The sequence below is a fragment of the Triturus cristatus genome, chromosome 10 (assembly GCF_964204655.1).
Source record: "Triturus cristatus chromosome 10, aTriCri1.1, whole genome shotgun sequence".
In the NCBI taxonomy this organism is placed as follows: Eukaryota; Metazoa; Chordata; class Amphibia; order Caudata; family Salamandridae; genus Triturus; species Triturus cristatus.
The window spans coordinates 425,296,769-425,318,849 of NC_140593.1; the positions used below are offsets into that span (position 1 = coordinate 425,296,769).

The 22,081-nt window shown below is 48.1% G+C and overlaps 1 protein-coding gene across 1 annotated transcript in view; it reads left to right on the top strand.

The window, feature by feature from the left end:
* Positions 1 to 20,617, top strand: part of LOC146789559 (patched domain-containing protein 3-like) — a 262,735-nt gene extending 242,118 nt beyond the window's left edge. Inside the window, exon 4 of the mRNA XM_085631129.1 lies at positions 18,750 to 20,617. Coding sequence (XP_085487255.1) covers positions 18,750 to 20,617 — 1,868 coding nt within the window. The remainder of the gene's footprint in view (positions 1 to 18,749) is intronic.
* The last annotated feature ends 1,464 nt before the right edge of the window (positions 20,618 to 22,081 follow it).

The window sequence follows — 22,081 nt, forward strand, 5'->3', positions numbered from 1 at the left end:
ACTGGGCGAGGGTGAGGAAAGCAATCAGGCCAGGAGATTGAGGAGCTACTTAATTTTATAGCTGTAAACATGAAGGAGGTGGGTATTAAGTCATGACATGCAGACCGTGCTGGGATCTTTATGTGTTGGTGGAATCCCATGAGCTCGATAAAAGTATGTTTTAAGGTTGCTTTTTCAACAATGTGGGTGTTGATATCACCAATACTGTTGCTGTAGCTATTCAAAACATTTCTGGAAATGTGCTAAGAAGGTATGTTAGGGTGGTCTGTATATGACTGCAGTGGTGACTAGTGGGAGATTTCCCCTTTTCAATTTAATTGTAAGGTGTTCAAAGACTAACCATTGTTGGATAATAATGGAGTGCAGATGGGGGTGTTAGAGTTGTAGGATGGAGACTCCCCATCCTATTTTGTTTGTTTGGCACGTGAAGGTTGTATTAGGAAGCTTGTATTGGAAAGAATGTGATTTTGGATGAAGTCAGGGTGGTCAGTGAACCAAGTTTCTGTAAATGATCTGTAGGCAGTGTAGTATTCTGCTCTACAAGTAACGAACCACCCCCTCCCTAGGGCTGCATTTACACCCACCCCACACCCATTCATCTCCTGTGTCGCCAGTCAGGTGACTCTGCTAATAGAAGGGGCTGGGAGTATGTGCTCCTGCCAGTTGAGTAACACAAGTTGTGGTGCTCCTGTCTTTATTTTATTTTGCATGTGGTCCTAGGGTCCACATCAATATTGGCGACAATGATGGTGGGACTCTGCTTGCCAACCTGTCAGCAAGTCCACGCTAGCCATAGTGCTTCCCCTATAATCACCTATCTCACTCTGTGGCAGACAGGTTATCAATTACGGAATTATAAAGCCGGCCCCAAGTTGGAGACAGAAGCATCGGAAGCCTCCACACAAAGGGGTAGATTTACAATAACTGGCGCATCCCTACATATCAGCAGGGATGCGCCAGTTATTTTGTGTCACGGCAGACACCTCTTGCGCCACCATGGATGCGCCACATTTACAATGCGGCGCACCATGGGGCAAGAATGCACAGATGCGTGACGCATCTGCTGCTGTAAAGGTGACGCATTGCTGGAGTCGCGCTGCAAGCGCGACGCAGCTCCAGCAGGGCTTGGGGTGCCTCTATGCCTAACATGCTGCGCCAATCCTTACGTCTGCTTCAAGCAGGCGCAGGGTTTAGACGCAGCATGGCCGTAAAAGTGACTGAGTGAAATCTTGTAGATTTCACTCAGCCACTTTTAGGAGGTGTTCCTGCGCCGAACGCCCCCCCCCCCAGCGCCGGAACACCCACATGTGGCGCAGGGCTTTACTACGTGACGCACCTCCCTAGTTGCGTCATGTTGTAAATACCCTGCAGAATGACGCTGGCTTTGCACCGACGCTGCGTCACAAAAGTGACACAACGGCGGCGCAAATGTTGCGTACGGGGCTTGTAAATCTGCCCCATAATGCGAGGCCAAACCAAGGTTCTTTGCGCTTTGCACCAATCTCACAACTGTTCATCCATCCATCGAGATGGTGAGTAAGGTATTGGTCTGCTGCCAAATACTTACCATTGAACACCTGGCCCACAACTTCCCAAATGCACTTACTGGCTCCTGAGTAGCAGCATCCACCTGGCCCTAACGAGGTAAAGGGAGAGAGATTGCAGAGGAGCCAAGATGCGTAAGGGAGAAAGCTCTTGAACTCTGCCTCTTCCCGAGGCAATGGACTGCTCTCGACCCATCACTTCATCTGAGCAAAGATGAAGGAGGGGGAGGCACGTCTCAAGCTACCCAGCTCTTGTGTAGTGAGACTGAGGTGCCGAGCAGTTTCTGGATGGAAATTTGCACCCTCCAAGGTTGTCTCTCTTATCCCTCTACCCTCAAAGCACTTGCCTTAGCTCTCACAGGACTGCCCCAGGGCCTCGGTGAACAGCTCCTGTAGAATGTCTGGATGGATGATGTCCAGGGCATCACAGCTGTTATTGTGGAGCATTGAACAACCAGAGTGGAGGCTGACACGTCATTATGCCAAAAGACAAGACGCACCAATGACACTCCGAAGAATCAGTCTCTCGGCGACTACCTGCTCACCCTGCCTGCATCCTGATCCCGGTAATGGGGGCACACCTTGACCCTGACCCCTCTACTCCTTTCGTTTGCACGAGTGACGAGGCAGAATCTCCTCGACGGTCCAGACACGGCACCTACGCAGATCACATACGGTCAGTGGAAGTACATCCAAAGGGCATCCGCAACCAAGAGATGGACTTGACACTGCTCCACCGACGGATGCCAGGAGGTAGTGGGGCCTCAGAGCGGAGACCTCGGCAGGCCGCAAACGATATTCCCAGTCTCGACAGGACTGTTGCCCACAACACAAACGGCAGTTTGTGATATGTTATACATTTTGCACTGAGGAACAAACATTAAGTAACACAAACTGCATTGTGTTGTTAGAGTGTGGAGAAGATCCTTGAAACTAAATGGACAGAAGAAAGCGAGAGCGTGAATGGCTAGAGTAGGTTCAATTTCTAGATGCAAGATGAAGTGGCAGAATGGAAAGTATCCAGCTGTGGAGTGGCTTAGACTGAAAAGAAACACAGTTTCCTAAACTAAAAATAGTAATGTCGGGATTCAGGGATTCAACAAAACAATAAAACCTGAATTGAGGGTTAAAATGGGTGAAGTTCATAGAACAGATTATGAAGTGGAGTTATTTCAATTGACCAGAAGATGGCAGTAGAGGATGAGGTTTTGTGAGGATGGGAACCTGTGGTAGTGAGGGTGCCCATGCTGCTCCGTGGTTGAAGTATGTGAAAGAGACTCTCTCAAACAACCGTTTAAGCCTGTTATGGGATGCCCTCCTAGAGGCTAGTTTAGTTTCTAAAGCCAAGACTAAGAATGCATATTGGCAACATAAGTTGAGTTTTTAGTATAGCCAGTCTAAAATAGGATATTTGACCATGGCATTCCTCCAACATAAAGCCAGTTGAAGCAGTTTTTTTCATGAAATTGAGCAGGTAACTGCTAGGAAACTTTATTTGCAGTTTAAAAGCCAGATTTGGAGGAGGGGGGGTGCATGGATACCCTGTACTGTACAATGTGTACCTTGTTCAGAAGCCAATTAAACAATGGAGCATGTTTTTTTCTTTTGTCCAGGGTATTCAGGTGCCAGGAGACTGTACATCTGCCCACTGTGTCGAAACATTGAAATTAGGACACATAGAGAGGCCTTGAGAATTTTATAAAACATTACTAGCCAGTGTGTAGCGTTTGGGGTCTCACGATATCTGTTGACTATGTGGAGGGTTAGGCAAAATAACATTCAAATACACTTCTAATCATTATGTAAGGTGAAAACAATCATATTAATATATTTTATGACAACATTTTCATAGCATCATTTACATTTTTATCATACTGGTTTTAATGATGTATTTATGTTTTATTGCATATATTTAATCTTATCTTGATTTTAAACTTGATTATTGATATTGCATGGGATTTTTTTAATCTAATTGTTAGGAATTTGAACTTGGATGGCATAATGCCGAGTAAAGTTTTGTGAGGATTGTGGGGCATATCAGCAACAACCGGCAATAATTATCGCTAAGCGCACTTAGCGCTAGGATAATTATCGCCGGCTAGCGTGGATTTTTATCACTGAGATAGCGTGCTATTAGCAACGCTTATCTCAAAAGTGATAAAAATCCTAGCGCTAAATGCCAAACATGAGATTATCGCTGGAAACCCAGCGATAATCCCACGAAGTTTGGCGATAGCTTGCTGATAGGGCCTCACAAACTTAGCCATGACATCCACCTTCCATAGGATATCATGGCTAAGTCAGTTTCAAAGCAGGCGTAAGGGAAGTAGCGATAACAGAGGTTATCGCAACTTTTCTTGTCGCTATGCTGCTTTGCGTGAGGCTTGATAATAGGAGAAATGTCGCTTAGCGACATTTCTTCCGTTATCCTGGCCAGGAATGCCCACTTTGCATCTCATTAGAGATGCAAAGATGGGCATTCGGAATTCAGGCGCTAAGGCAAGGTTTCACGCGATAGCGTGACCTTGCTGATATAGCGATACAATTATCGCCGCTTTTCGGCCGAAAACGGCCTCAAAAGCGGCGATCATTTTTTATCGCCGCCTTGTAGATATGCCCCTGTGTTGTTCGGGTGTGGGAGAAGATCCTTGAAACTAAATGGACGAGAAGAAAGTGAGAGCATGAACGGCTAGAGTATGTGTGGGATGGAGTTCAAGGTTCAATTTTTGAACGCAAGATGAGGTGGCAGAATGGAAAGTGTCCTGTTGTGAAGTGGGTTAGACTAAAAAGAAACAGAGGGGCATATTTTCAAGAACATGTGATATCTATCGCAAAAGTTACTTAACGCAACCCTCAACATCGCAGTCCATTGCGGGAAATTTACGCCTTGTGAACCAGGCATTCACAATACGGGGTACCATGCGATAGCCACCAGACAACGCTTCAAATGGCAGCGTTAAAATGCGAAACACTAACGCAAAAAAAGCTGCGATGAGGCCAAGCGTGATACAAAAATAATCGAAAACCAGCCACAGGACTGCAATCCACACGCGTCAGGTGGGAAAAATCACCATAAAAGTAGAAAAAAAAAGACAAACAAATGTCAAACTACAGCGAAGAACCATGGATGTTGCCGGAGCAAGTACGGAGGAGAACCAGAACACCACAAGCCTCCCAGAGGACCTGCCTGGGACCTCGGGGTCAGGGAAGGCCAAGGAGAAGAAGAGTAGGAAGAAGCGCTTCAGTCTGCAGGAGAACATGATCCTGATTACGGAGGTGGTCGAACACCATCAACAACTGTTTGTCACCTCCACTGTGTCATTGGCGACAAAAAATTGACTATGGCAGGCCATCGTGGACAAGGTGAATGCACTCAGAGTGATGAAGAGGACAATGGACAAGGTCAAGAGGCGTTGGAATGACGTCAAGCGAAAATCCAAGCTGAAACTCGCCAACAACCGGAAGGCAGCAATGCAGACTGGAGGTGGCAGTCCTGCGCCACAGGCAGAAATGGTGTCCACAGTCATCAGTTGGGACACGGTGGCTGGAGTTGGGGGACCGGACACTGCTCAACAGGACCGGACACAACAGCAAGAGGGTGAGTAACGACCAGGGACTGGGGGGATGGGGGGAGATGGGCACAATGGCAAACATACACAATTAAGTAGAGCACAGCTGTGGACAAATCATGCCCCAGACCCCAACTCCCACCAAGAGAACCATGTACCCAAGTATGCAACATTTCAGCACTGTATGAGCAAAGAAGTCAGAGGCACATCGCATGTAAGGGATAAGGGGCAGCAAAATCAGAGCAGCAGGGGCTACATCCCCAAAATACAGCACACAACCATCACGTGCACAGCACATCAACATTGACAACGAAGTGGCACAAACAGCAACAAGCTCACCACAGAACAGAGGACACAACTGGTACTGACTGGGTGTAGACACTGGCCATTCACAAGTGGCATTGCAGGGAAATGTGAGTTGATAATGTACAAGTACAAACACACTGCCGTGATGTTATCGAAATGTCCACAGTCCTGCAGCAAATGGGCAGCCCCTCCGAAACAGCCATGATGTACACAGTCATGAAGTCTGTATGTAAACATGTACAATGCGACAACACACATGTGAACACATTGTTAAACTGCATCTCCCCTTCACATTGCAGAGGGACAATCAGCACCTCCTGGAGAGCAGTCCCAACCTCTCTTTTCTGATGACGAAGAGGACCACGACACCTTTGACTCTGGCACCCTCCAAGAGTTCATAAACAGTCTCCGCAGCACATCTCCAGGAGCAGGACAGCCCAGCTGCAACGAGGAGAACCAACCCCCTGCACAGACCACACTGCAGGCAGCACCCACCACCACAGCTGCCTCCCAGGACCCCCACAAAGAACACATGGCCTTCCAACGCTGTATGTTGGGATGCCAGGAGCAGCTGGCTGAACAAGTGCGGGTGGGCTTCGACCGCATGGCAGACAAACTAGATGCCATACGTGGGTGTCTAAGTCCCATCAGGGACATCTCACGGTCCCTAACGGACACCGACAGTCTGCTCCATGCCCTCTAACGAACCATGGCTGACATTGCTAGAGTCCTGACTGTGAGACAAAAATGACTGTCCAGTCAGAGTGGCTCCAGTGAGCTCACCCAGAAGTTGGGACTCATGCGGAGGCTCATGGAGAACATGGAGCGGGCCAATGCGGGAAGAGCGGCTGCCACGGCTGCATACCGGCGAGAGGTAGCTGGGCTCCACAAGGGCCTCAAAACCATCCTCATGGCTTTGCTGCCAGAAGACCTGGCACAGATGCATGCTCCTGCTACCACTACATCCACATCTCTGCCCCCTGAAGTGTCAGTGCCACACAGTGCGGCAGACATTCCACCTCCGGCCCCTGAGATGTCACTGCCACACAGTGCTGGAGACAGAACACCACCACCCACATGTGAGGCACATGAGACAGCAGGGGATGAAGATGCGGATGAGTCTGCCCTCATGGTAAGAAGGACGCAGTAGCATGCATCTCCGCCATAGGGCCGGCATCAGCTGGGTTCTGCCCTCTGCATCATCACCTTCCACTGTCCCCCGATACACTCTGCGAAAGTCACCTTGGACCTCGACATGGACTGCCATAACCTGTTCGATCGCCAATGACACTGCTATCAGACTGCGGACTGAACTCTTCCACTTCCTTTGGACTGGTCATTCCCTGAATGACTCTGGCTGGCCCTCCACGGGCCAACATTTGAAAGTGGGGTTTGCATGGCCTCGTACTGCTCTAGATGCAACACTCCACTGAATGTACATTAAACATTCAGAATCACACAGATGTGTCATCTCTATGGCCTTTCAAGTGTGGTAGCATGGATGAATGTGGGGTCATTGAATGCCTCTTACGTCCATATGGCTCATGTCGTCGGACTTGGGTCACAGGGTGACACATTGTCGATCGTCGTCTGGGTGGCACCAACGCAACAACAGCGACAAACACCTTTGTTACGTCCTTGTCCAGCCCCGTACGGAACCACACCCAGAGTCCCGGGGTCATTGTTCAAACCCTTACGCTGGAGTGGCATACGCCAGGTCAGCCTACTACGCTTACGCTCCAGGGGGGGACAACAATGCCACATGTGCCAGGACTCCCCTGTAGTGATCTGCTGCTCACAGGTCTTGTTGTCAGCATGCCATGGCCACTCCCTCACGGCAGGTTTACACCCACACCACACCCATCCAGCACACCTGTCACAGCATATGTGACCCTGTCAATAAAAAGGGCCAGGCGCACATGTACAACGCTGTTTCCAACCTCTCTCAGGGTGTATCCCTGTGGTGTGAATGTAGACATGGAGGCCCAGGGGCCTGCAACATCACATTCCGCAGGCCTGGAGGGGACATGATGGTTTCCGCACCACGATACCCAATCATAGAGGGTCAATGACTGTGGGGGCACAGACTTGATGGCACCGGATACACTGCAGCCGGCACAGGCACACCGCCACGGGACGGTGACTTTCGGTGCACTGAGGTAGGGGCACCTTAAGTGCTGAGCGGGCGTGCAGCCTGCGATGATGCCCCATCCCGGCAGTCCAGATGGCTCAGGTTTTGTGTGCCCTGCTGGACTGCAGTGTAGGCCTGAGCCTGTGGGCAGCGCGAGCCTACCGCCACGTGGTGTCGCCTCCTGGGTCACAGAATTAGTGGCACCTATGAGGCTTAGCGGGTGTGCAGCCTGCGATGAGGCCGGGTGCACTGGAATGTCCATGGAGTAATCAAGACCCAGCACCAAACGTGAGACCTGGTGGCCTGCGGAGCAGGGCTGCATGATGTGGAGAGTGCCATGTCCGCAGGCCCCGGGCTTGTGGCTTGCAGCGGCACGTAGTGAGCCCTCTTTTCTACACGCCGGTGGCGGAAGGTGAGCAGTGATGCCTGGGTGCGCAGGGGCGGGCATGCAAGGCTTGGCTGCGGGAGGGGCTGGGGTGTATCTGCCTGGGTGCACAGGGGTGGTCAGGCGATGATGTCTTGTGCAATTGTATGTACTGTTCCATTCATGTATCTGGACTCTGTTTCAGATGACGGGTCTGTCTCAGATGTGGGACCTGGTGAACTGCACTACATACCGGCACGTGGTTGGAGACACACCAGTGGCAGCAGGTGGGTAATGTGGCCTGGGTGCGCAGTGTCTCTCTCTGTCCCTCTCTTCTTTTCTCTAGCTCTCTCTTGCCCTATCTGTTCATATATCCCTCCCTGTCCGTCTTTCTCTCTCTCTCTCCCTCTCTGTCTGTCTTTCTCTCTCTCCCCCTCTCTGTCTATCTTTCTCTCGCTCCCCCTCTCTGTCCGTCTTTCTCTCGCTCCCTCTCCTTCGCTCTCTCTCTCTCCATTGCTCTCTCTCTGTCGCTTGATGTGCGCAGGACAGACCTGCTCATCATGATTTTTGTCTTGCAGGCTGTGACCTACGGATTGTCCCGAGGGGAGCCAGCATGTGTCTTCATTTCTGTTCTGTGTTTATTTTAATACATTTTCATTTGTTGCTTCGAAGGTGAATGTGTGATGCTCATTTTTGTGACGACACATGCATGTCACCAGATGTGATTGTGCGACATCATGCTGGTTATTTGGTATATGATTCCGTGTGGTTGATGTGACATATCTTTGTCCAGGGGTGGATTGGGGTGCCCGGAGTGGGGCCCCGGGGTAGGGGGGTGTGGTCCTGGGGTTGATGGCGGTGGGTGTTGTTGCCCTCTTGGGGCTCCGGGGTGCATGTTCAGTGGCTCCATGGCATCTGTTGTTCTTTAGGTGTGGCTCTGGGCTGGGCTCTCTTTTGTGGTGCCGGTTGTAGTCCGACTTTGCACCAGCTCGGAGCAGGTGTTAGTTTCCTGGTGCTAACGCACCTTATTGCATGCCTTGTGTTCTTATCACAGATCAGGCTGGTCATTGAGAATGTTGTGGTGTGGTGTTGTCGCTGCTTTTTGCTCGGGAACGTCTACTCTGCAACTCATTAGCGATAGTTGCCGGGGTTATCCTTGGCGATGTTTTTGCGGCTGCTATCACCGGAAAACTGGTGATATGGGCTGTTTGCACCTGCTTGTGAATGGGGTGGTAAGTTTATCTCAACTTTGTCTGCGTTAAGGTGCCGATAACTCAGCGATAGCTCCTTTAGAATATGGCCCAAAGTTTCTTAAACTAAAAATAGTAATACAGCGAGTCAGGCATTATTCAACAGAAAAAGAAAACCTGAATTGATTCAAATTGGCGGCTCGCAGAGGTAACGCTGTGGGGTGTTGAGGCGGGGGAGGGGCTGTGTGGTAGGTTTTGGAGTCTGACATACGATGGCAGATATTTATTTAAGTTCACCTTTGCCGTCGTATGTCGGACTCCACTACCCCGCGACCCAGTATGCCCTGCCTCTCTTGCACCACAGTGTTACCTCTGCGAGCCGCCCATGGGGTGACGCTCAAAAGAGCAGATTATGAAGTGGAATTATTTCAAATGACCAGTAGGTGGCAGTAGAAGATGAGGTTTTGTAACAATGGGACCAGTGACTAATCTGTGAAAGTCCTTTCAAGAGAGGAAGGCTGTCATTTACCTTGCATAAATGTTTTACATTCCATGCTTCCTCCCAACTCTCTTAACGAAGAGCGCAAGCACGTGAAAACTGAAGAAATAAAACCAATTTAAAGCATTGGACCTCTCTCGACCCGGTAACTCAGAGAGACGCGTTTCAGTTGTTCACCCGCCTTTTTTAATGTAAGAAGCGGCATTTTCCGACATCTTTACACTGAAAAATGTTACAAACATAAACAAAATTCTTCAAAATGTTTTATAGCAGTATCTCATGTCTATAGTCACAAAGAAAGTATGTACTATCAGCATAATTAAGCAGTGTTCACATGAATTACAGTGCTATAAATTCAGAACCTATAAATGAATATCGAAATAAATATTTAATCATATCCCATGTGACGGAATTACTATAGGTTAAGTCACACAATATATTTATCAAGTCCATAGTCGCCCACTCTAAACAACCGTACATGTGGACCCGTACTGATTATTATACAGTGATATTTGCATTTAAACCATGTGAACAAACACGCTGCATGTGTTTTAAGCTGATATTTTCTTAAGACCATGACATTTAAGTGAATTATACTATACATATCGTTGCAGGCTGAATACCACTTTCAATAATAATAATGTTAGCCTCAGCTCACTGGCAGCAAATCAATCTGCGATGTTAGCTCGAATGCAGTGTGGCCACTAATGCTTTGCATGTGCACAAGTGTAAAATATGAAGGTTAATAGTCAGTAATTAAGTCCTCAGCGTTGAATTTAGTCACTATGTTACAGCATACATCCAGGGCATTAAGTGGAGCCCTACGCATTCTGAAATCAGATGCGAGACCATTTTTTGTTTGTGCAACGGCAACATTTTTGGGTAGATTATGGTCCATTAGAAGGAGGGCCCTATTGGCTTTATCGACTTAAAGGAAGTAAATGAATTGAAACCCAAACGATCTGAACAGATGGGCGTGTATTTCCTACTAGCACTTTGGATTGTAAATACTTGGATTGCTTGCCACTTCAATTTTGATGTTAGGATGCATTTTTTAATTATTGAAATATGCTTATATTTGCACTATGTACATATTGTATCTTTGTGATAAGCTTTTTACCTTAAATGTTATCTCTTTTTAAACTATCAAGAGCCTGTATAGGAAGTATTTTAATTTACAGTACCTTTTATTCTGATTATTGCCATGCAAGACCCATGTGCTTTTTTAGGTCTCGCCTGACCCAGCGCATGCGCTGGTCTGGCGAGACTTATTGAGAAGGCTCCAAAAAGTGCTACCAGGCCAGCCTAGAGCTACAGTGCATGTGCGCGATACACCTGTCGTAAGATAAGGAAATTACCTTTTTAATTTTACGTTATGGACAATTTGGGTGGACAATGTGAGTGGAGGGGAAAAAAGGAGTGGGGGAGAAGAGGAAGGAAGGGATGAAGAGACATGAGCAGTGAATGAAGATAATCACAGAAACAACTCCGTTCTCGCCGGCATCATTTCCTCCTTAGCACCTATGAAAGGCATTCTCCATTTAGCAGCCAGGATAATCTTCAAAATTAGAAACTATAGGAGGAGCCTAGTGCGCAACCAAGATGGCCGCGTAGGCTTACGGCTCTCGAGGGCCTCCGCAACCTCCCACGTCTATCCTGACTAAATCCTGGTAAATTCGACGGGCTTTTGCTGATGCATCCGCGCTGAGGTGCCACCCGTTCTCCAAATTCAGATCGGACGCCGGGAACCCGAATGGTTGCCCTCCGAAATTTGCGGCCTGCTACTGCCTTGGTCCCGATCTCGAGTTGGTGAGGTGCCCGGGTACGAAGTGAACAACAGCGGCACGCTGGGCTTGACTTGCCACGTACCCTGCACTTTCACTTTCATTTTCAAGTGGGTTTTTTTTTTTTTTTTTTTTTTTGAGATTGGCTGCGGGACCTTGGGGTTTCAGAGGTGCGCGGATGGCGGAGTGTCTGGCCTGATTTTCGGACGATACACGGGCTTCCTGTCTGCGACTGCTGTGTTCGATTGATTTAGCCACCTGATCCCTGTCCCTGGCGCTGGCGGGTGCCAACCTTGGTGGCCTCCGGACGATGGCGGCGAGACTAGACGGGGACAAGTCGAAACCCAAGTCTACCCGGAGAGGATCCTATACTCAGGCCAACAACATGGATCGTTATGCGCAGCCAAAGGGATCCCCCAGTGGCCTGCATAAATCGCCTGAGAGGTCTAAAGAGGTATCGGGCCCGTCGTCAGAACTGACACTGCAGGATGTTATGGGCGCCATTGAGGAGATGAAGGCTGCTGTGGGTCAGCGGTTTGATACCCTGGTGGTCCTGATCGATGTGAATTTGGTCAGGGCAGACCTGTCCAAAACCAACGAGCGGGTCGACTCTTTTGCTCAAGCGGCGTCGAGCCTAACTGTGGACATGGCCGCCCTGCAGAGGAAGGTCCGTAGGTTGCGGCTTGCCAGTGACCAGACGGATCGTCGACTTGAGGACTCCGAAAGCAGGGCTAGACGGAACAATGTTCGCATCATCGGAGTGCCGGAAAGATCGGAGGAATCTGCGGCTGATCTTTTTGTGGAAGATCTGGTGATGAATCATCTCGCGCCCAAGGGATTGAGCAAGTTCTTTGCGGTGGAGCGGGCCCACAGGATTCCAGGTGGTGCGCCCAAGGTGGGTGCTCCCCCGCGGCCTATAATTGCCCGTCTTTTTAACTTTCGGGATAGAGATGCTATCCTTCAGGCATCGAGGGTGGCCGGGCCGCTGAAGTTTGAGAACTCCAATGTTAGCTTTTATCCGGACTTCACGCAAGCGGTCCAGAAACAACGGCTGGGATTTTTGGGTGTCAAACGGCGCTTGAGGGACATGGAGCTGAAATATGCGATGTTATTCCCGGCGAGGTTGCGGGTTGAGTTCCAGGGTCGGTCCCACTTTTTTGACCGGCCGGAGGCAGTTGGAGACTGGTTGGACGCCCTGCCTCGGGGACAGGCTCGAGACAGTCGGACGGCGGAGAGCGGACGGGATGTGGTGGAGCAGGACTAGAACTTGGTTCCTGGCGATGGACTGGACTAGCGATGTTTTGTACCTTGGCTCAATTGCACTCTAATTTTGCACAACATGCCCTTCAAATGCTTTGGGGTTGCGGGGAGCTTATTGGGGCCTTTTCCTCCTTCTGGGGTTCTTTTTGTGGTACATGTTAGGGCGACAGGCACACTGCAAGTTGGGGGGGCTGTATGGGCTCAAGCAGGGGTGCAGGGAGGGGGGAGTTGTGGTTCCGGGACTGTGGGGGAGGGGGGTTGTTGGGGATTGTTTTTTTGTTTTGCAAGGCAATGTGAAGTTTTCTGCTCACATATCCGGATTGTGCTCTCCGGGATGTGGGTACCATGTGCGGGAATGGGATGGGGGGTAGGGAATTGAGAATCCTTTCGTGGAATGTGAATGGACTGGGGGACAGGATCAAGCGCGGGGTGGTGTTGCAGTTCTTGAAGCGGATTTCGCCTGACATTGTTTTCCTGCAGGAGACACATTTGATTGGGAACTCCTTCCAGGCCCTAAATAGGAGAGGCTATCGCCTTGCCGCTCACTCTGGTTTCACTTCTGGCTCTAGGGGAGTGGGCATTCTGGTTAGGGCCTCTCTCCCATTGGAAGTGGACGAGGTGCTTCACGATGATAGGGGGCAATATGTGGCACTGGTGGGGAGGTGGGAGGGCAGGACTATTTCGCTCGTGGCTGTGTACGTGCCTCCGGGCTTACAAACGGCCACATTTGCTGATTTGGGGCGTTTGGTCCTGGGACTCCCTGGGGGGGTTCTGGTGTTGGGTGGTGACTTTAATGCAGTTGTCTCCGGGTTGGAGGACCGTCACCCCCCCAGGGATCTCCCTAGGGCTCAGGACTGGTTGGGGGGTTTTTTGGACACTTTGGGACTTGTAGACTGCTGGAGATTGACGCACCTGGGACAGGCGCAGTATACCTTTCACTCGGGGGCCCATGGGAGTCTCTCGAGACTTGATTACATGCTTATGCCGGCGATCCAAGCTGGGATGATTGGGGATGTGCGTCATTTAGCCCGGGGTATCTCTGACCATTCCCCTATATGGTTGCAACTGAGGGTTGTCCCTGGGGCAGAGGGGAGAGTGGCACCCATTAGCCCCTGGTATCTTCGTAACCCCAAGATCCGCGCGGAGCTGGTCAAGTCCACTGATCACTACTTCACTGATAATGTGGGGTCGGTGTCATCGGCTGTCTCCCTATGGGAGGCTTATAAAGTGGTGATCAGGGGGCAGGCCTTGTCCCATATCTCCCATGCTAAGAGGTGCGGGAGGGCAGAGGTGGTCCACCTGGAAGCTGAGATAGCTGAAATGGAGGAGGACTTGGAGCGTGGAGTTACTGATGAGAAATTGCATGTTCTCAGCCTCAAACAATCAGATTATAGAGCGCTAGTCACGGAAGCTGCTAAAGAGATGGGTAGAGAACAGCAAGGGCGACTGTATGATGTGGGGGATAAGGCCGGAAAGCTCATTGCTTGGTTGGATAAGAAGGAGAGAGCGAGCAGGGTGGTGCCCGTTGTGGAGAGGACGGATGGAGTGAGTGTGACTGACCCGGTTGAGATCGTTGACTGCTTCGCGGCTCATTTCCGCGGAGTATATTCTCCGGTCTCTGGGCGTTCGGAGGAGGACTCTCGTCTGTTGCTTAGAGACATTGCATTGCCAACCCTATCGGAGGCTGATGCAGTATTGATGGAGGCGAAGTTGTCGTCAGATGAGATCGCTCTGGCCACTCGCTCGATCGCATCGGGTAAAGCCGTGGGTCCTAACGGTCTTCCCATTGAACTCTACAAGTTGCGTCCCGATAAGATAGCGCCATATCTTCGGGACATGTTTCTTGCGGCACGTGCGGTGGGCTTCCTTCCCCCTGACCAACGCCTCGCCACCATAGTTGTGATACACAAAGAGGGGAAGCCGCGAGATCGCTGCGCCTCCTACAGGCCCATTTCGCTGCTGAATGCAGAACCCAAAATTCTGGCTAAGGTGTTGGCTAACCGACTGGTTCGGGTCGTGGGCGACTTGATTCATCAGGATCAGTCTGGTTTTATACCCCATCGGAATACCGCTCTAAATTTGAGGCGGTTGCACGGCGTGCTTGCTAGAGCGGAATTCATACGTGAGCCGGCCATCTTGGCATCCTTAGATGCTACTATGGCGTTCGACACTTTGAAGTGGCCATATATTTGGGCCGTGTTGGCGAAATTTGGGTTCGGCCCTGAGTTTATTGGTTGGGTAAAATTACTATATGCTGACCCACTGGCTCAGGTGGTGGTGAATGGTAGGGTGTCGGCTCCCTTCGCACTGGGGAGAGGTACGCGGCAGGGATGTCCGTTATCACCCCTTCTCTTTGCACTTTCTTTAGAGCCTCTCGCCGCCTGGTTGCGTTGGGAGCCGTCGTTGCGTGGCATTAGATGGACGCCGGAGTTTTAAGACCGTGTCTCCCTTTACGCGGATGACATCCTTCTGTATCTCACCTCCCCCCGACAGTCGCTAATTGTATTGGTGGATGTACTGAATTCCTTTGGTCGCAACTCCGGCCTGGTCATCAACTGGGCCAAGTCGTGCATCTACGTCCTCTCAGGGGATGCCCCCCTCCTGCCACGGGATTGCCCTATTCAGATTGCTACCCGGGGGTTCAAATATTTGGGAATCTTCATCTCACTGGATCCCGCGGTCCGCTATGAGCGAAATCTTCTCCCTCCCCTCCAGCGATTGAAGGCCGACGTCGCAAGGTGGCGACGACTTCCGCTTTCGCCGCTCGGACGGGCGGCATTGTTTAAAATGATGTCGCTACCTCGCTTTTTGTACGCTTTGCAGAATACTCTAGATGTCGTGCCAGCCCGCTATTTCCGGGAGGTGGAGGGTCTTCAGCGCCAACTGTTCTGGGACGGGCGGCCGCGGATTGCTCTCGCCAAGTTGACGCTCCCTTGGTACGATGGGGGGGTCGCCCTCCCCGATATTAAACGATACTATTGGGCGTCTCAGTTGGCGGCGGTGAACCACGGAATATACGGTCCTGCCCTGAACCCGGCCTTCGAGATGGATACATTTCTGCTCCCGGGTGGGGACTATAATCGGGCGCTGTACTCGGTAACCCCGGACACGCGGTTGATGGGACCCACGCAGGTGGCGGTACATGTGTGGCACGCGGCGAATGCTGCGATGGGGTGGAAGGATCGCTTGACTCGGGCGACGCCGTTGTATGCCTCTGGGCGGTTGGGCTGTTTGTGGAGATCGAAAGGCTTTGAGAATTGGGATATGATTGGTATATGTAAGGTGGGTGATCTTTGGGTGAAGGGAGCTTTCAAAACGTTTGAAATGCTTAAAATGGAATATAAATTAAACGATAGAGAGTACTTCCGGTATGCTCAAGTCCACCATGCGCTGTGTTTGGTCTTTCCGGACGCTGCTGCTATCCCCGAGTATTCCCCACTGGAGGATCGAGTGCTGGATGGCTACGTGCCCGACAGCACTATTTCTCTGATTTATAAGAAACTCATTAATGATCGCGCGGACTTGCTTCTCCGTCTGCGGGAGGCATGGACGGGCGATGGCTTGGAATTGGACGATGAGGACTGGGTATCGGCGGTGGCCTCCCCGAAAGAGGTGGCGATCCCGGCCCGCTTCCGGTTTGTACAGCTGAAGATCCTTCATAGAGTGTATATCACGGGGCACGGTTTGCTGCGTATGGGTTATTCGATGGATGGACTCTGTAAACGTGGATGTGGCCTGCCAGGCACCTTTCTTCATATCTTGTGGGAGTGTTCGGAGGTTGTGCGATTTTGGAACGGTATCCACACTGTAATGGAGGAGGTCACGCACGTTGCCCTGTTGCCAGAGGCTAGGAGGTGTTTGTTGAATGTCTGGGAACCGAATGATTGTAATGCGGCACAGACACAGTGGGTGACCTTGGGGTGCATGGTGGCTAAGCGTAACATTGCACAGTTGTGGGGCTCCCCGAGGCCGCCCACGATCGAGGTATGGAAGGAGAATATGGATTGGTGTATGTTTAGGGAAAAGACGGTGTATGTGGCGAGAGGCAAACCAGGGAAATGGACTAGGGTATGGGGTCCTTGGAATTTATATCGTGGAAGTATCTGCACCCCGCCGCTGCCATTAGAGGTCGATATCGCTTTGACCCCCTAGTCGCGCATTCTGCGGGAGGGTATGAGGTGTGTTCCATGCTCTGTTTTCCCGTTGCCCCCCTCTGCCGCTTCCGGACAGGAACTGCTTTGGACACTGTATGTTGTTCCCTATCCTTGGAAGAGCACGCTGCTATTTCGGACTCTCATTGCCTTGAGTGTGTTTTATATGTAATAGAAAACGAAACTGTTGTTTCCGATTCCTCCTGGCCTATGGCCACGGCCTGTTATATGTGCTCACGAACTGCCGGGCGCTTTGCCTCGGGCTCATTTGAATGTGTGGCGTTGCACTGCGGGCCTTCGGGCTCTATAGCGGCCGGCCCTGGTGGTTGTAGGCCCTTGTCTGTATTTTACTGTGTGCTAACGGTTTCTAATAAAAAATAAAAAATAAAAAATAAAAATTAGAAACTATAACTAAATATCTCTGCACAAAAAGACCTATATTGACATCCACTAAAACCAGGATAAACTTAAAGCTTGCATGCATCACTCGAAAGGCCATATTCAAACACTACTCGTAATGGCTCGGCACTTCTCTCAAGATCTCGGATGGAATTTTGCAAAGTCCCTATAATTTAGTGTACTTTTCCTTGTGTTCACTCCTTTCCCATTTATCTCACATTACCTCACACTTGTTGTGCCTTCTCCCTTTCTCTTTTCTTGACGTCTCAAATATGTAATACGTTCGTCATTATTGGCCTCTTTCCTGGAAGCCGCATGTGTTTTTTAAAGCTTCGATCTTTCCTTTGCAAGCAAAGTTGTTGTCTATTTTATTCTTTTTTCTTTTTTCCTTACATGTGGCTCTTAGCACACTATCCAGTGTTTTTGTTTTTATCCTGCCTTGATGTCTGCAGATATTACTGATGAATCATTGAAAATATATATTTATAAGCATTTGATTAAAGGGTTTCATGATCGGGGTTTCCTATTTATTTTTTGGGGAGTTTTATATAGTGCGAACTAGGCCCGAAGGTATCGGAGTGCTTTACATGAGCACCAGTTGCGTCGGAGTGCTTTACATGAGCACCAGTTGCGTTTCAGACTGGCACATTCACTTTATTTGTTAAGCACGGGGAGATTAAGGGCGAGATGTAGGAAGGAAATGTTTTGCGATTCCCTATTGCAAATCTGCTATTAGGAAATCGCAAAATATATTGTATGAAAGTGTTTTGAACACTTTTTGCGATTCCCACTGGGTCACAAATGATTTATCTCATGAATATTAATGAGGTAGGTCACAATTTGTGACCCATTATGAATGCTTTAAAAAAAGAAACATTAAAAGTTTTCCGGTCCTTTGGGGACCCCTTACCATTTGCAAATGGGTTACCACCTACTTTAAGTAGGCAGTAAAATGAGAGTGTTTTGCAACCGCATTTCGGTTGCAAAATATTCATTCATACCGATGCTATTCGGTATTGGGAAGGGACACCCTAAACAGGCACTTTCCTAATACCGAATTGCAAACCCAATTTGCGATTCAGTTACCGAATAGCAGTTTGGGTTTGATACATGTGGAAAGCCGTCTGTGACCTCAAAAAGGCTTCATACATGTGGCCCTAGGAGATTTGCCAAGAATCACAGGATTTTGAGTGGCCCTGCTGAGACTTGAACCCGGTTCCCCAGCTTCCAGGTTGCTCGCCATAACCGTTAGGCCACATCCTCTCCCCATGTGACCTTGATCTTCATATTTGTTGAACAGTCTTGTGTATCTTTGCACTAAAAATCTGGTTTTAAATGCATGACAGCTTTAAATGCATGATTGCCCTGATGAAGGCCTGTTGACATAACAATGGTTTTGATCAATGACTATGTTCAGAGTAAGCATCTATCTGGACATGGCTATGTGCTAGAGTTATTATTGCTAAAGAACAATTTACATGAGTCATTTTCTGTGCTTATTTAAAATATTGTTACACGTGTTGTAATTCATTCTTTCTTGTTCTTCATCCAGGGGTTGGTGTCGATAACATGTTCCTCATGATTTCCTGCTGGCAGCAAACTAAAGTAGGTAGAAGCGTTGGAGATCGATTGGCTGACACATATGCTGCAGCAGCTGTACCTATCACAATCACAACAATGACCGATGTTTTGGCCTTCTATCTTGGGATTATGACTCAATTTTCTTCTGTGCAGTCATTTTGCATTTACACTGGAACTGCTGTCTTATTTTGTTTCCTTTACAGCATCACCTTCTTTGGAGCTGTGTTGGCTCTTAATGGCAAACGTGAGGAAGGCAACAGACATTGGCTGGTGTGCATTGAGGTGAAGGACATTGCTCTGACTGATCATTCATCCTCTCCCTTCCTTTGTTGCGAGGGAGGATCCTTTGATAAGGCTACTGGGTACGAAGAAGAACATCCAATTTCTACATTGTTTCAGCATTATGGACCTTTTCTTACCCAATCCTGGACCAAGATGGTTGTATTTGTGGTTTATTGTGCGTACTTGGCTGTTAGCATCTATGGGTGCTTTCAGCTTCAGGAAGGCACCAGCCTTCGAAATCTGGCCAGCGAGCACTCATACGTTACTCAATACTATCACAATGAGGATTTATATTTCTCAAAGTATGGTCCAAAAGTTATGGTAACTGTGACCAAAGCAATATCATACTGGGACCCTTCGATTCATACCACAATTGAGAAATGCGTTCAACGCATGGAGAGCTCTTGTTCCATTGACAGAAAGCTCTCCGAGTCATGGTTGCGAGACTATAGCCAGTACTTGTTCAACATGTCCCTAAATTTAAATGACAAGACCACATTTATAAATCATGTCACCTCCTTTCTCCAATTAGTTCCACGCTATAGGAACGACGTTGTTATCCGCAATGGTCGTATAGAGGCGTCACGTTTCTTTATTCAGACAGTTAATGTGAGCGATGTAGCAAATGCACAAAAAATGTTGAAGGAGCTAAGGGAAACAGCAAAAGCCTGTACAATTCCATTTCTTGTATACCACCCAATATTTATATTCTTAGAGCAGTATGACGCAATTATTCAAAATACTATTCAAAATATTGCTGTTGCTACTGGAGTCATGCTGTTGATATCACTATTATTAATTCCCAACCCACTTTGTTCTCTATGGGTGACCTTTACAATCGCTTCCATAATAGTTGGAGTCACCGGTTTCATGGCTTTCTGGAAGGTCAATTTAGATTCAGTATCCATGATCAACCTGGTCATTTGCATTGGGTTCTCAGTTGACTTCTCCGCGCATATTTCATATGCGTTTGTTACCAATAAGGATCCAGATGCCAATAAAAGGGTCTGTGATGCATTGCACCTCCTGGGCTACCCAATCCTACAAGCAGCCCTTTCAACCATCCTTGGCGTAGTTGCCTTGTCCTCAGCGGAAAGCTACATCTTCAAATCTTTTTTCAAGATTATGTTTCTGGTAATTACGTTCGGGGCTCTTCATGGTCTCGTTTTTATTCCAGTATTTTTACCTTTTTCTGGAATGTGCGATAGACCCTGCAGATGTACAGAAAAAATAAAGAAGTTAGAAAAAAGAAGCCAGCAAGCTAGCTGTACAAAGGATCCAATCAATTTAGGCTGTCACGACAACCAGACTCTGGAATTACATGGAGGTACCTTACCTGGAACTGTTATTACAGTCCCTAGTATAATTAATATTGCAAACGTGTATAATGGTTATTTATTTCACGCTGGACAGAACACCATGGTCCCATCTACTGATGTACAAAGCAGGGATATCAAATCCTGCTCTGATCAAAAATCTGAAGCCCTGGATTTGGATTGCCTTAAGCAAATCACCCTATTGCGTTATGTAAGTAAGAAGGCTCCGGATTGTTCCTAGTGTATGTCTGAGGACAACTACTGTGCATTCAATCTTTGCATGATTCGTCCTTTACCAGTTCAAGTAATAGTTTGAATATTGTGTAACTTAAATTCAGACTCCATTGTTTATTTCTCGAGATATGGTTTAATAGAGCTAAAAATTACATATCAGAATATAAAACAGAGTAAATGAAAGTCCTAATTTGCTATTTACGTAGAACTTCCTGAGAAAGGTTTACTGCAATTAGTTCCAAACTTAGCACTCCTGTCCACTATTACAGCATTCTTATTTAGTATAGAGCAAGATAATGTGTATTTTGTGACTCCAAACATACAATGCTGTGCCTATCATATTCCAGCATGTGAAAAAGTGTTTCTTCCTGTGCGTTATATGGAAGGCAGGAAGGACTGTATTGTATATAAAGCTGTACTTATCACTGATGATCAAAATTCAACCTAACAACTGTCCAATAAATTGACCTTTCGACTTAGCCATTAAACATAACATTCAAAAATCTAATTTGCATCTTCCATTTATATCAAAAGAATCCATAGATCAGTAAGACAGTGGAGGTAAAACGGAAATAGAGCATGATATGGGCGAGAAAAATGTAAACAAATCTAGTTACATACATCCTACATCTGGTATACGAATGTTAATCTTTTCAACGTGTGTTTGTATTCTAAAACAGATTGTACAATGCTGTGATTATGCTCCTTTTATAGAAAAGCCAATTGAGTGATTAAGAAAAATAGTTCCTTGAAGTACTGGGTAAGACATAAGCAGAGCTCAAAGGGGCACCAGAGGGGAGTTTTCATTAGAAACCATCCTCCTCTGACTGACCATAGTCGCCCCTCCTCCTCAACAAATACCCAGAATTCCAAAGCTAGATAAGAGCAAGCAACAAGAGAAAGTAGAATAGGAAAAAATAGAAGACTGTGGTGCAAATGGAACCGATACAAACACATACATTTTTATTATTATGTTTAGCAACAAAGTATAGACAACAAGATGATATTAGGGTCAGTTGGAGGTATGTGCAAATAGCCCGCAAAAGTAACCTCGGCTCAAATAACATTTGAGCCTGGCCTGTCGTTATTAGCACCTTATTTACACGTAGGCATCACTGAATAGGGAATAACATGTGCAAAGAGTAATCACACTGATTTTGCACGATATTAACTATTGTGCACTTGTAAACCAGCCCACTTTACAAGCAAAGCATCCGTACCGTAGGGAAATTACTGTGTTCCAGAGCCAGAGTCTTCTGATCACATGTTTTGTACATAGCAGGAGATTAGGCTTGGGTTAAGATTCTTGTAAGTAGAGCTGCTCGGCTGCCTGAAGAAAAAAGCAGCCTGCCTGCTGGGAAAAAGTGTTTCTGTACTGCAAACTACAGAGAAAAGTCAGCTTCAGTGGAGCGCAGGAAAAAAGCATTTACCATCGATATCTCTAGCCCATGGGATAGACTGCTGCCGACAG